The sequence below is a fragment of the Rhyacophila brunnea genome, unplaced genomic scaffold, assembly GCF_057557595.1.
Source record: "Rhyacophila brunnea isolate RB1 unplaced genomic scaffold, BYU_Rbru_1.0 scaffold_7, whole genome shotgun sequence".
Lineage (NCBI taxonomy): Eukaryota > Metazoa > Arthropoda > Insecta > Trichoptera > Rhyacophilidae > Rhyacophila > Rhyacophila brunnea.
In genome coordinates this window covers 34,120,820-34,137,573 of record NW_028233339.1, presented here as the reverse complement: position 1 = coordinate 34,137,573, position 16,754 = coordinate 34,120,820, and the positions used below count along the sequence as shown (strand labels likewise).

General features: G+C 32.0%; 1 protein-coding gene across 1 annotated transcript; it reads right to left on the bottom strand.

Moving 5' to 3' along the window:
- Positions 1 to 4,766: 4,766 nt before the first annotated feature.
- LOC147064760 (macrophage mannose receptor 1-like) lies at positions 4,767 to 16,197 on the bottom strand. Its single transcript, XM_085958035.1, has 5 exons — positions 16,087 to 16,197; positions 13,123 to 13,377; positions 11,171 to 11,365; positions 6,372 to 6,626; positions 4,767 to 5,737 (listed from the first exon to the last, which is right to left on the bottom strand). Exons 1-5 carry the CDS (start codon positions 16,148 to 16,150, stop codon positions 5,526 to 5,528), a joined length of 981 nt encoding a protein of 326 aa, XP_085814161.1. The 5' UTR covers positions 16,151 to 16,197; the 3' UTR covers positions 4,767 to 5,525.
- Positions 16,198 to 16,754: the final 557 nt, after the last annotated feature.

The window sequence follows — 16,754 nt, the reverse complement described above, 5'->3', positions numbered from 1 at the left end:
GTAGTAATTATAAGTTGTATAACATAGAATAAAAAGTTGGACCGAGTGGGACTCGAACTCACACCTTTCAATTTCATGTGAGTTTTCTAGATTTTTTCTAATACTTCTGTATGTTTCAGGGGTTTTTCAAAATTATATATTTTCTATATTAAAGAATCATTTTTTTTTATAAATTATGTATATTCGTATTGAATAAAAAAATTTAATCTTCACATGTACAAGAACGTCAATAATCTAATTTGGCTTGCGCCAAATTTCTATTACGATTAAGTTAGTAACGTAATAAAATTTACCTTAATTGATCACAAAGCAGATTACCCCCTGATGTGTGAAATTTTAAATACATCAGGTAATACGTAGTTATAAGGAATAATGCGCATGAATCATAAGACGGATCGGTAGCTGAGAGGTAAAAGCACTCGCCCAACTAAAAGATGTAAATCCCACTCGGTCCACCTATTTTTCTAGTTTTTTTTTTGTAATAATAATATGTGTGTTTTTGATGTTTTTCATTTTTTTCTATAAGAATCTAGCATTCTTAAACCGTATATTGGTAAAATGTACTTACATACAGTGGCGGCACGCGGATAAGGTATCTGGGGGTGCTGCGGTTGATTAAAAATAAAAAATGTTTATTTGGATTATATTTTACCATTAACGTTAAAATTAAATATAAATTATTAATTATATTAATAAGTAATTAAAATAAAGAACTTTGCATAAATTACTTGCAGAAATAAATTTTAACAATGTCAATAAATCATTAAAGCTATATTTCTTTCCTCCGTTGTCGCGCGCTTGCTCGCGTACGAACGCAGAAACGGCGTTACACTGTCGGTCTGCAGTACCGATCAAGCTCCCAGCTGCGTACTCCGCTCCTCGCACCTGTGCAATTTGACCATATTTGTTTGAAAACGGTACTGCAATACCGTGGTGTATGAACATTATTGGATATATCGGTGCGCGGGCGAGCTTAATTCACGCTTAAATAATGGATACGGCATAAAAACTTTACATTCAAACGTTCTCGTGTTTGCATGATGCGAGGTGGCATGGTCTGGAGAGATCTATGTTTGTGTTGTCCAAATTGGATTAACTTTAAGAATTATACGTTATAACTAACTGTCTGCTTAATCGAATGTTAACATATTATCCAACATTCTAAAAAGGACACACTCCAACTTATCGTCGAGAAATCTTAGGATAAAAACGATATATATTATTTTTAGCACTACAGCATGCTACAGCAGTTTACTGTAACACTAGTGTATGTAGTAATAAAAGTGGAATAATTACAAAAATGCAAGCTTCGAGAAAATCACATTAATATATTGTGAACTCACCGCCCAGATGAAAGGCCAGCGTCTGACGCACTGCACCCGGGCTAATGATTATACCTACTCTCACTCACCTACTCTCACTCACCTGAGACCACCCACGGAAATAGTCACTCGGCTCTTATCCTTTTAGCACGTCAGCAGGGTATACTGGTGTGCATAAGTAAATTTAAATCATAATTGCATACAATGTAATCGTCCTTTTCATATACCTAAATATTCTTTCCGGCAAGTAAGCTGTTGATTATTCGATTTTCCCACCCATAGTTATAAGTTACAACATGTGTGTACATGTTACATGTTTGTACTGTGATACCATAAATTTCAGGATCGGGAGGTTATTCATTCACGTAAGGGGTCACCCTTAAATAAATATTAAGTATTATTTGAAGTTATTCACTTAACATTTACTAACTTTTATTTAGAGAGGAACTTATACTATGATTTCCAGTTTTTCACTTCTTTATTGTCTGACATTCATTCCAGTAGTACATTATGATTAAGATAATATTATAATGTACTGTACGACAACATTATTTAGGCAACAACAGGAAGTCGCTCTTATCGCGTATAGAATATTTCACAGTGTTGTCATTTTTTGAGAAAACATATCCCGCGAAATTAGGTTTTTAGTTTATATCAATTCTATTCTCAGTAAGTTTATAAGTACATTAATTTATAAGTCTAATTATTGTTCAATAAATATCAATAGAATTTTTTTTTCAAATAATTTCACCTCTTAATTATTACTATTATATTAGGTTAATTAATACAGCGTAATTATTGAATTTGGAAGGAAATGTATCATTGAACCCACATTGACTGATAATATTGCTGCAGGTATTTATTAATTAAATAACTAGAACACAAATTATGACTAAAAAACAAGAAGTAGAAAGATATAACATATTCAATATTATATTGATGACCCAATCACATGTTTTATAATTTACAAATGATGTCTTTATATCGTATTTTTAGTAAAATTGTTGTAGAAACACATACTGTGAAAATAATTTTCTATAAATTAAATTATATCCACCTTACATAAATTTTAAAACAATATGTACCTACTTATCGGTTTAAAAATTAGGAAAATAATTAGGAAAAAATAGGACAATTCATTATCTAACTAATGATCATTTATACTTAATTATTATACGTCTAAAATATTAATAAAATAGATTACGATACACATAACTTTATAATATACAAACATAATTTCCAGTATTTGGGGAAATATTTCTAGTATTACAACACTGAATTTTGACATACCTGACATGACAGGAACCCGTCAAATGGGCTTGTTGAAAGTATTGTATGCCTGTTGCCTTTTAAATACGACTCTGTTTCTTCTTCGCAATAAATCAAAAGTTTACTGATAATAATTCGAACATCATTTCGTATTGTTTTAGACATCTTTTGAATATAAAAAGCTTCAAATTACGTAAATTGATAGATGCGTCCAATACGAAGTGTCAAAAATGTAATGAAAAATTTGGGGGCGTTCCTAATTTGAAACCGGAAGTTCGATTAGCTGTACGTAGTTCACAGATTTGCCACGTAGCCAAGATGAAGTTGCCGGACAATATATATTGTTCGATTAATTCGAACTGTATTTATATAAATCTAATTAGATAATCATTAGTTTTACGTCGATTCCGGACGGAAATGTCTGCTTTGACCGACTGTTCGATTCATTCGTTTATTTATCGACTGAGAACAGTTTATTTTCTATTTTCACCGCTAGATGTTGCCACATAACTACATACCTAATTAGTTAAGCAAGTATTTCAAAATAAAAGTAAATGGAAAGTACGGGTGAGCCTGTTTTTCCGATGGATAATCGCACTTTATATTTTACAGCCCGTCCGACAGTACCTCGCAATAATTTATATTTCTTTACCTCTGGATTAACCTCAAATTAGAGTAAAATTTCAATATTGTAATTGCGCGCTTCACACAAACTTATATCTTCGATATGCACTTCTCACTCCGGCAACGGTACCACATACTAAGCCATCTACGAAATTGCGCCAAATTCAAAATGTCTTTATTTCAACATTTCAAATATAGTTTTTATTATTTTAGTTATTGTTTATTATTTTTTAGTGTTTTTATTATTTTAGATATGATTTTACGACTACTAAGAAACTATCATCACATGCGTCGCAAAAAGAACTGAAAATGGCGCATGACAAAATCTTATGGTACATTTCAGATTTTTTGTTAAAATATAATTACCTGATCGATTTACAATCCTGCTTACCAATATAGTCTATTAATTAAATACTGCATTTATTTTTCATATTAAACCGTAATAAAAAGCTATTATTATATGGAAATAAATATATATATTATAGATAATTACATAATTATAATATATTAATTCCTATGAAATGATTATAATAATAATATCATTATATACTTACCTGAAACCTAGTTTTTTTTTGGCAATGCCCAATATATAATGAAAAATCAGTTGTTTATAGTACGACTCAACTCGTTAATTATATTGATATGTGGGTCTATTCTATACTTATCGAACACTAAATTGATAAATAGTATCAAACTTAGGGTAGGTTTGTATCAAAATATTAGCACTTATTGTAACAATTACACGAAGCCGGTTTTTATTGTTGCAATAAGTGCGATATTTTAACAGCAGCAAGATAGGTGCTGTTAAAATATAGCACTTATTGCAACAATAAAAACCGGCTTCGTGTAATTGTTACAATAAGTGCTAATATTTTGATACAAACCTACCCTAAGTTTGATAATATTTTTCACTTTATCACTTTAGCGGTCGATAAGCATAGAATAGACCCAATGGAAAATGTATCATTGAATGTAAATAAAATATTAATTTTACGGTGTTTTTTCATTGTCCGATCTCGTCACGGTCAGTAGACAAACTAAATTATTTTTTTTCCGGCCATCTCCGATCCTAATAGGATCATAATATGGGCCTACACAGAGTAGAGGTTTGTATTAACATATTTTGTTTTTACGAGAAATGGATGTCAGCCACTTGCTCAACCTATTAGGTCCATACCCTGACTCAAACACAAATTGAAAAACAATATGTGTACTTGCCAGACCCAGGATTCGAACCTGGGACCTACGGCATGATAGTCCAACGCTTAAGTCGCGCGGCCACCGTGGGCGCCGACTTTTATTTTTTTTTACACCACAAGAGTAATATGGCATACATTCCCGGTAAATAAGAATTTCTCCTCTACGCAGGTACTGTGATATTGTGACTCAATGTGACATCACCGAAACGAACGGAATTTATCAGCATCGTAAAGGGAAGGTTGATGAAAGTCTCTAATATCACATTTTTGTGTTTGTATTATCAAAGTCTCGCCATAATTGACAATGTATATAATATTTTGTTATAATTTTTAAGAAATAGTACAAAAAACATTTTAAAAAATAAAATTTATTTAAAAAAGTGCTAAACAAAATATGCACATAGATTAGCATTGATAAATATTATGTTCACTGGTCTTGTCGGCTTATAGAAATATTATGAACTGCCGTGAGAATGTAGTTTTTGTCATGAGTTGAGAATGTCAAGTATAAGAATACCAAGAAGTCCTGGATTGTTTTTAACGCCATTTACGTGTTTTTAATAATGTTGTAACAGTTATCTCTAAGGAGAAAAAAATCATTTCTCAATTAAATAGCTACTTAACTAGGTTATGTTATGTTATGTTATGTTTTTTTTTTTTTTTTTAATTGTATACTTAAGTACAGACACAATTAAAATTGATATATTTTTCTTTCCTAAGTTGTTATTGTGAATAGTTATCACACTTTTTACAATAATTATGTTGGAATAGAAGGCCACGAAAAAAACCTCCGAACGAAACAGAGCGATTTACATAAGGCGATTCAAACCGAATAAAATTTTTATTAATCAGATATATTTTGCTAACACGGTAATTGACACTATTGTCTAACATATTAAGTATAATATATATCATTCATACGATGGTTTCGGCCAATTCTCATTCGTATAAGTCTTTTTGTCATAAGGGATATAGGTCATAAGACAGTCATAACTGCTTACAATGAATTATAATTATTCTATAAAATTTTATTTATTATTCCTCTTCATCCAGGAGGTCGGAGATTCTGCGTTATTAACCACTTACTTCCAAATATTCAATGACTTATTCCTTACGCCGCTGCTGTGTCTCCGAATCTTGAATGGGTTTGTATAGCCATAGCATCGCCGAGGGTCCTTTCGCAGATGAATATGGCTATGTTTGCGCATTTCAGGTCGTTCAATTTACCATCGCGGTACATGGAGCCACACCGCTCATTATTTTCATGGTTGTCGGGTTGTCCATTAGCCCATATATCATATCCTGCGTCATTTAAAGTTTTTCCTAAAAAGATTATAAAGTATTTATTAGACAAATGTGACTATTCATCTTTGGATACACATATGTTTTCTGCTAACCGCCAACAGCTATGTCTACACATTATTGTATTTATCATGTCATAACGAACAAAAAACACTGGTCAAAATTATACGTATAGCGTTTTAAGAAGGATTTATCGAAGCCCTGCAGGAAGGGCGTGCACTAAAATCTCATCATACTGAGAATGAAGAAGCGACGTTAAACCTGTCTCGGTCACGCGCTGCAGAGAATTTCAACCTGGCTTGCCTGTTCTTCAAGTCAAACGAAGTTCTGCGTCCTGGAAGGCCACTAAATAGCGACTATAAAGTATAAACGGTGGAGCTACGGGACTCTTGGAAGCAACGTGTGGTGTCCATGATATACTCCAACCAAGGGGCGGATATGGTCGAAGAAAAATTCAATCTTTATACAGTCTTAATACTTTTACCATTGTATGTCATTTACAAAGTTTTTTATTACTTGTTTGGCAATCGCAGGCATTAAAAATGTATCATTTTTTATTATGATGATATTTAGATTTGGCGTAGCTCGATATTTTATGACTAACTCTTTATAGTAATAAAATATGAAAAAAAATATTATATTCTATTTCCATTACCGTCGAGAGTTAAGAAGATTCCATTGGTTATAATATCATTAAATCCCAGATATACATTATATTTGTCAACATTTCCATGAAGGGAGTCAACGGGATATTTCTCAAGCATTTCCACTAATATCTTTGCTTCTGCTTCGCTGTTGATGATGGCCAGCTGCGACTGCTCCGCTTTGCATATTCTAAAGGCGTCGTTCCAGTTTCTTGGTACTTTGTGAATCTTGTAGCAGCGGTCTGTTTCCGATTTAAAGACATATTCTAAAAAAATTACATCTATTTATTATCACTGTAACCTACAAATATTTTAATACTTTAGAATTTGAACTTGATGGAGTTTGAATCTAAATTAATTTTTACGACTCGGGTTTTGCATATCGGCATCTTCAGGTACTATGCGTACTAACAATTGGGAAATGCATACTGACACAGAATACAGTTAATTTTCTTTTATATAATAAAAGCAGGTGGAAAACATAATTTTTGAGTAAATAAGCAAATTTAATAACAAGAATTTGAAAAAACACGTAGTTGCCGTTAATCGTTAAAGAAGTCCATTAAACTACGATGACTCGCAAACAATACAAATAAGTTAAGTCTTCGAAACTCAATAAAAATAGGTACCTAATGAGAAATATTACTAAATATATTAAATAAAAACAAATATGTACATAATGTTAAAGTATAATCCATAATAAGTAAGCTGGATGTGGTACAAAATATCAGGTTTTCAGAAGACGAACATAATAAAATAATACTAACATAATACTACACCTGTTTATCAACATGAGCTCAAAGTTTTTCTAAACATATTATCTTTAAGCATGGTTCTTACCATACAGAAAACTTAATTATGTGCTGGGTTGATCCTGACGCCATATAGAAAAAAAGGTAAATTACCTTGGTTTTAAATCAAAAAAGATATTTGTCAATATTTCTAAAATTAAGATAACACCTTAGAGGCGTAGTGTTCTTAAATTTCGTCGTAAATAGTGGTTACATATAAATTGTACGTATTAAATTTCACCGTACCACAGTTCGCCGTGAGCTTGCTTATCGGAAAGAGATAAAAAAAATACGCGTTGTTCGTGTAGCATTACAGACAATAATGTTCCAATTTTATTAAATCCTAACCTAACCTGAATAATAATCCAGTATATCGTCTATTTTCAAAATTTGTTTGCCGCTAACTTCATGTTAACCGACAAGAACTGTGTTTTTATTTAGACATTAATTAGATCTCAATACTATACCTACGACCCAAATAGGTTGGACGGTCTTTAATATACCATCATATATTTCCGATACAACATTTCACGATGAAATTTCCGGACAGGGACAATAGTATGTTTTATATTGGTTAATTCGTAAAGCATATTTGGTGGATTTCGATGGAATACTAGTTCGAGTCCCAAATGGGACGCATATTTTTCAAAAATGTTCACTAACTGATAAATCTAATCTTAATTTAGCTGGCGAAACTGGTGTCAATTAATAAAAAAAAAGTTTTGCGAAATAAGTACCTACCAAAGAAGACAAAACAGTATTGCCTCGCACACATAGAAAATGTTTGTTTAATTTTCGAATTCCTCACAAGAGTGATAGACAATTTGAAGACGAATACCGTAGCTTGTCCCAGTGCCCTCTAAATCGCAACCTTAGTGTGAGGCCTCAGTGCCAGCGTTCGGCGCAGCGTTGAGCGTTGTGCGCAACTCAAACGTATAACCGTATAAATGTATAACCAAAAAAAGACATTGTCTACGAACAGTTTCACACGCGGTTATACGTTTGAGTTGCGCAAAACGCTCAACGCTGCGCCGAACGCTGCCACTCAGGACGTACACTTAGGGGGTGTGAGTGTCTCTTTGAGAACGCTTGATTTAATTAATATGCTCTCCTATCAATTATTATATTACACTAGCTGAAGTACCCGGCTTCGCACAGGGTCGCTTCGTGGTTATATTTATCATAGATATTTAAAAAATAATAAGAGGTAATTATTTTTTTAATATCAAAATATCTGTGTAATACAATATGGCAATATGAAAATAATTCTAATAGGAGTAAAGACCAAACAAAAGAACACTAAATTAAAATCGAATCCAAAATATGCAAACGTTATTAATGTTATTAATATGTAGTAAAAAAAAATCAAAATTGAATGGAACAAACAAACAATAAACTTTATATTTTATATAATACCTTTACGTTTTTTAATACATTTAGAAACCTTTGCAGGTGTGTGCACGACAACTGACAAAAGTTTCATCGCAATCGGATGAATGGTATATGGACGCATACGAATAGAAGAAGATGATGATTTTCTAATTCAGAAATCTTCGTGGGCATGCGCACGACAACTCACCAAAGTTTCATTGCAATCGGATGAATGGTATAGGAACGCATATGAATAGAAGAAGAAAAAGATGGTTGTACTAATTCAGAAACCTTTGCAGGTGTACGGACAACAACTGACAAAAGTTTCCTCCCAATCGGATGAATGGTATAGAAACGCATATGAATAGAAGAAGAAGATGATTTTCTAATTCAGAAATCACTTTGGGCATGCGCACGACAACTCACCAAAGTTTCATTGCAATCGGATGAACGGTACAGGAACGCATGCGAATAGAAGAAGAAGAAGATAATTGTACCAATTCATAAACCTTTGCGGGCGTGAACACAACACTTGATCAAAATTTCATTGCAATCGGATGAATGGTATAGGAACGCATACGAATAGAAGAGGATATAATAGAAGAAGAAGATGGTTGTACTAATTCAGAAACCTTCGCGGGTGTTGGCACAATTACTGACGAAAGTTTAATTGCAATCGGATGAATGGAATAGGAACGCATACGAATAGAACAGTGGCGAAGGGTGACTTTTTGAAAGAGGTAGACTGTGGGAGTAACCATGCATGTCAGATATATTTGCGGGAAATAAGAAGATAACCCAATATTACTACTGATGAATAGGTACGCTAAAACGAAGAAATTTCAAAAGCTTAATTGGTTTGTTATAATTAGTTCATAAAAATAAGCAATTAGCTTGAATTACTTATGTATTTTCCTAAACATTTATAAACGTAACATTTACGCTCAAAATATATTATCTATCATCTATGAAAATATCCGTTGCTGTATTGTATTATGTTCAATAACAATTTATAATTTAACCCGTAAAACTAGACATTTTAAAATACTTCTATATTTAAAACACAGACTTAGGTAGGTACAATATCAGATATCTTAATTGTCTAACGAGTGAACTAATAAATAAATAAAAATCACGAGATAAATTATTTTATATCACATAAATATGTATTGATTGTTATACATATTTATGTGATTTAATCACATAGAAATATTTTTTTTAAATTACCTTCTTATTAATTATTTTGAATAAATGCGCTCTCGCGACGTAAGCGCTAACGAAACAGCTTGTATATTTGTATACGGGACGTCAGACATTTTGAAACAACATGAAAATAAAAATTATTTTTCTTAAGAAGGTAGGCTTTAAATAATCGCCTAGTATGGAGTCTTCGCCACTGGAATAGAAGAATATAAAATAGAAGAAGAAGATAGTTGTACTAATTCAGAAACCTTTGCGGGTGTTACGACAACAACTGACGAAGGTTTTATCGCAATCGAATGAATGGTATAAGAACCATACAAATAAAAGAAGATATACTGAAGAAGAAGATGGTTGTACTAATTCAGAAACCTTTGCGGGTGTTGGCAAAACCACTGACGAAAGTTCCATCGCAATCGGATGAATGGTATAGGGACCTTACTAATAAAATAAGATAGAATGAAGAAGAAGAAGATGGTTGTACTAATTCAGAAACCTTTGCGGGTGTTACCACAATAACTGACGAAGGTTTCATCACAATCGGATGTATGGTATAGGAACCATACGAATAAAAGAAGATATAATGAAGAAGAAGAAAAAGAAGATGGTTTTTCTAATTTAGAAACCTTTGCGGGTGTGCGTACAATAACTGACGAAAGTTTCGTTGCAATCGGATGAATGGTACAGGAACCATACGAATAAAAGAAAATAGAATGAACAAGAAGAAGAAGAAGATGATGATTTTTCTAATTCAGAAACATTTTTATATATAAGATATAGCCTATACTCTTCGCGCAAGTGCAAACAATAAGTTGACAAAGTTTTATCGCAATCGGATGAACGGTATGGCAGCGTATAAAACACGAAAAAACAAACAAATATTGTTTTTTATATTATAGATTACATTGCCATTGATCTTAAAGATGATCATATAATTATGAGCCTTCATAGAGTGGAGGTCGAATTAACAGACACAAAGCTGCGTTGCTTATTTATGCCTCACACATCAAGAAAATGTTTTGTTAATGTTTAAACTCCCTACCTAAATAGGTAACATAAAATATTAAAATGAATAGCATATCTCAGTGCCCTCTAGAAGCAACCTTTGAGGGTGTGAGCGAGTGAGCGTCTCATTTTCGAAACGATTGGTTCACTTACGGGTTATTATGGTTGTCTATAAAGGCTACATGAATATTGAATAAATTCTAATGTTCAATAATAATTATTATTTAACGTATTTTTTTTAATTCAGTTTGGATTATCTCTTACATATTGTGTCGTATGTCTCAAAGACAGTATTTTTTGGAACATTTGATGTTTCTTTTGCGCAAATATAGTTCAGCTGCCTGTCACTAATCAACGTCAATTAAGTATTTTTATTATTAAAATTATTACAACTAAGTATACTAATCATATGACATTTCAAATTCGGATGGGATGTTTCTTACCAGCATCATATGTCTCACAAACAACATTTTTTGGAACATTTGTCGGTTCTTTTGTACATATATATTTGTACTGATTGTCGCAATTATCATCGTTGTATAGCCCATTGTTCCTCATTGTCACACAGTTTTCCTTGCCTGCAACGTTGTTAGGTTCCCATTCTGCCCAAGATTTATACACATTCGATAAATCTTTACCTGAAATAATAAATAAAAAAATAACAATATATCTAGATTTTGGGAGATTTAATCACCTAAAATTTTCTAAACCTACAGTACTATCAATAATATTATTTTGTTTAAATAATATGACATAGTTGCAAAGATCATCTGGCAATTGACTGAGTACCTTAAGTTAAGACAGTGTTATAGCTGCTACAAAAAAATGGTTTTCATCAAGGCCTTTAATAAAAACTAACCACTAGTGCGAGTGAGAGAGCATTCGGCCCACGCATTATATTATGTCAACAATATAATATGCATTAGAGTAAGATGAAAGACATAATGATAATCGACTCAGTGAAACTGGAAGTGAAACCGGTAAATATTATTTTGACTTATGTGCTTATGAAAAGTGCCCACGTGTTGCTGAAATATATATAAAAATATAAGTATAGGGTATTTTTAATATAAAGTTACTGGTCAATACGTTTAGTTAATGTAGTAGAAAATATGGTTAACTGTTGTGTTTTAACGTGGTAGCTGTACTGAAAATCAAGATGATGGTACAACGTTCCAAATGTAAGTTAGTAATGATTACATTTTATGTAATTTGATTAAATGTTTATTATTATTGCTCAGAAGATCCCATGGATAAAAAAACGATTGTCTTATAATTAGAAAATGCCGACCGATGCTAGAAAATATAGTTTATTACTATATCAAAATTATCATCAGTAATTCAATCAAAATATAATATGCTTACACACCCTCAACATTGATTATCCGTTAGTGCCACAGACGGTTCTGAAAATATATTATTCGCATTTTTTATTTAATTTATCGCCCATTAAAATATCCTGCCCCTAAGTCCAAGAACGTAGTGATCGCGCGGGGGCGGCGCGGCGGCGTCTTGCAAAACTCAAACGTATAACCGTGTGTAAAATGTTCGTAGACAGTGTCTTTTTTGGGGCATAATACACACGGTTATACGTTTGAGTTTCGCAAGACGCCGCCGCGCCGCGCCCGCCAAATGACTTCGGCCGAGCACTAAGAAACTAAGCAGCACGTCATGACTTGTCTATCCGCACGGAACGTTATTGCAAGTAAGGACGAGTAAATAATATATAGGACATAGGTATATAGTTTTTAATTAGGTATTTAAAAATAGTAGTATTTATTATCTATACCTAAATATTTTGATGCGGTTCACTATTATGCTATGACTGTGACACTTTTATGACTATAAATTACCAAAATTAGTTTCAAGCTTTATTTTCAGCAAACTTTTGAGTATTGTCGCGGAAGCTATGAAACGGTTCGGAATTACTGGTTTACAGGTTGTTTTTATTATAATCTATGTCGATCTGGAGGTAAGTATATGGGCCAAAATTCCCCGAAAGGTGTACACTTTATTTATCACGCTAAGAATGCATTTTTTCAAGGTTTTCCTTTAACCCAATGCTTACGGGCCATTTTAATTAATTTTTTAATTAACGTGTTAATTTTCATTTGAAAAGCAATTAGCAAAAACACAATTTTGTGCGGCCCGTAATTAATATAATATAATGATTGAAGCAATACCAGTGATTATACGGGTTCAAATCCTGTCGAGATTCGTGTTTTTTTGTAGTGGGTATATATCTGAGATGTTTTCAGGTTATGTATGTTCAATAAATGGAATGTTATATTCTCATAATCTTGTGAATTATTCATTGAATAAAAGAAATAGTGCTGTATCGGCTACATTGAAAATATATAAACACATATATTATATAAAGTGAATTAATATATACCGTCCAGTGTGACGAATTGCCCTTCCGAAAACATATCATGGATTCCCACCCATAGCTGAGTGGTGGCATTATCCTTGAACGATAAGACTGCCTGGACTTCATCTGCTGTTTTTGGAACCAGCAAACTAGCTCCTTCCGCTGAACACATCGCTACAGCATTCGCCCATGTCTGTTGAAGTGTGTGCTCTTTGAAGAATAGCTTTACACTAGCTATATATGTGTAGTCATTGCGGAATGATGGTCGATCCTCGGTAACTGGATTTTTTAAAAATATAAAATAAATTTTGTATACATAGTTTTGTGACAAGTTGAGATGTTTTTCATGCACCTACACTATACATTATAAATGAAATTAAAACCAACACATTTTTGCGCTTGAGTTTAAATTTAAAATTTTATCCGCAAGTATACGATCGTGACTAGAAATTGTGATCGACGATTCTCTGGAAATTATTAATTTAATCTTTTCGCGAATATCCCGACACTCGATTCTCGAAAATATTCTATTATACTATTTTCGGATTCTTGATTATCGAAAAATTGTTCCTGGGATTATCATTAGATAATATTAGAGTTCATATAATATACACAGGTATACTGAAGAACACATTTTTAATTGTAGTCGATACCTATTTAAATCTTTGTTCGCAAATTTAGAACTGCGACGAATAATGACGAATTAACGTATAAATTAAAAAAAAAATGGATATTTTACCAAAAAATATAGTTTAGCTGCCTGTTACAATCACCATCAATTAAGTATTTTCAGCAAACATAATATTCAGAAAATTAAATAAAATGTTTTTTTTTATATTTATGACAAAAATTTATTCAATCTAAAATTAAGTTGTCCTTAACATTGTAACTCTAAAATGTAAAAAATACATTTTTTGGGTAACTTCACTAGTTTACATACTACTTCTTTCATAACATCCATCCCATAAAGTTCTAAAATAATTTTGGGGTATGAGCGTTTTTGATCAAATCCGAAAACAGCTGTTGAACATCAATAGAAAAAAAATAATTTATCAACTTTAAATAGTTAAAACAAACCTAAAATCATACTTTTTATAAGACATTAAATGAATATATATATAATAGGTAGGTATATATAATATTCATGCATGGAAAATTTATGATTTTGCTAAGACACAAACGATGACAATCTTCCTAATTCATCTCTCATATGCCGGTGTACTTTTTAATAAAAATCAGTTTTCTAAGAAACTTCATATAGTTTTTATCTGAATTGTAGTCTATTTTTAGATTGAATAAATAAAGAAATCATTTTAAACTTTTTTGATACGTCCATAATCCATAAAATGTATTAAATTTAAGTTTTCCCGAGCAGAGGCATTAAGCGGTGTCCACATTGGCAACAAGTGCTGGCAACCTCAATAAATTTCGATTAAAATAATTTATGGTCATATAATTTATGATATATATCATGAAATCCTTAATAACGCATTTACACGTCCATGGATTTACTGGAAGCAATAGCGTTTACATTAAACTATCGCGATAATAACTGTTTACACACGTAAGTGGTGACTGTTTCTCCGATCTCACTCTTCAAGCGTAAGTGAACGCGTTTGTTGTCATTGTGTGGTGCTATTTGACAGGTTCGGACAGGTTATGAAAAATGTTAAACTTCAAAATGTTCTGCGTGGTGTAGTTCGTATTTTTTTCCGACAGGTTCGCCACTGTCGTTCTACTGTGCATGCGCATATATCAAGCAGTTGCAGATTTCTACAAATTAAATGCAAGACACAATATAATAATATTTATAGCCCGTTTACACGTGCATTGATTTACTGGCACCAATAATGTGTATTTTAAACTATCGCGATAATAACACGTACAAGTGCTGACTGTCTCACCGATCTCATTCTTCAAGCGCAAGCGAGACGCAATGTTGGCATTATATGGTGCTATTCGTGGCGGTGTAGTTCTTATTATTTCCGGCCAATGACATATTAATTTTTATTGTTTCCGGCAGGTTAACTACTATCGTTCTGCCGCGCATGTGCATCCCCCATGCAAGTTCCAACTATTGCGTAAAAATTCAGAACCTGCTGAACTTTTTTGATCCATGAATTCAATTTTGCAACTTGCACGATAGTAAGTGTTTACATTTGCATTTTCTTGTTATGGCCGCGATCATACGTACTGTCAGCAGTAAATCCATGCATGTGCTACCGGGCTATAAATATTATTATATTGTATCTAGCATTTAATTTGGAGAAATCAATTAAAATTATGACATTAAATTTATATGATGGTTATGTTGTTTTATAAAAACTTTGGAACTCTTTCACTCGGTATAGTTTCTTGCATGTCTGTATCATTGTGCAATATATATATATATATATTTTTAAACAAAATGTTCTATATAAGACAGCAAACAAACTAGAGAAATTTCATCATAAGTCCATATTATAACGGTATTGATATGTAACGTATTCTTATTTCTGTAAGTATATCATAATAATTTTGAGTGATTAAATAGATTGGTAACATTTATTAGATTAAATGTAATTTAAACATGCAATAATATAGCAATGGTCACATTATATTTATGTGATTTTCTTAAAGCCTGGGTGTTTGTGATTGTTCAAAATTACTAACAACCAACCACCTTGTACAAAAAAGCCATGATATTGTTATTATTGTTTTTTGGCATTGATAATAAAAATAGATATTCTATTGGTATACATTATTAGTTACAAATTGTTATTAATGTGTAAACGTATGTGAAAAAACATATACGTTATCAATAAATTATTATCAGTTTGTACTATCAGAAAAAAAAACCCGTTTCCCGTTAATAATAAATAATAATGATTGTTTGTACTATGAATCAAGAATTAAAAAAATATAGTGACGTGATAAATATTCCAAAACGAAATTACGTATAATTATGATTGAATAATATTTTGATTAATATATAAAATTACTTCTTACCTGGTATTGCTGATAAATTGAACACGAAGTAGCTTATTAAAAGAATCACAAGTTTTAATGCCATATTATTGTTTACATAGAAGCGCTCTTCTTTAGATACTGAATGAGACTAACACCATCAGCTGGGTTCTACTGTTTATTAAATTTATAGAATCCGTTTTGCAGAGACAATGGGTCGTTCAAGTTGATGTGCGATATCGCATAAGTCATGAGACATTTCTTGGACTGATCAACTTAAACATCACTAATTAAAACTTTAATAAATTATAAAAGACCTCAATGTCCGCTGATAGCGTACCCAAAAATCTAAAAAGAACACACTTCAACTTATCGTCGAGAAATCTTTAGGTAAAAAATTATATAAGTATATTATTGTTAACACTACAGCATGCCACGAGGCTTAATGACAGTAGTTTAGTGTAACAGTAGTGTGTGTAGTAATAGAAGTGAACCAATCACAAAAACCAAGGCTTCGAGAAAATCACATTAATATATCGTCGCTATAGGATTTGTTTCCCGAATATCCATTTTTGTCGAAATCGACATTTTAATGCAGTTCAATTTCTTTTATCGAACTCTACCGAAATCATTTATAAAAAAAATATTTTTTTATCTAGGAACAGAGATATTTTTTTGAAAAACCCGAATACGCCATGTTAAGTTACAAT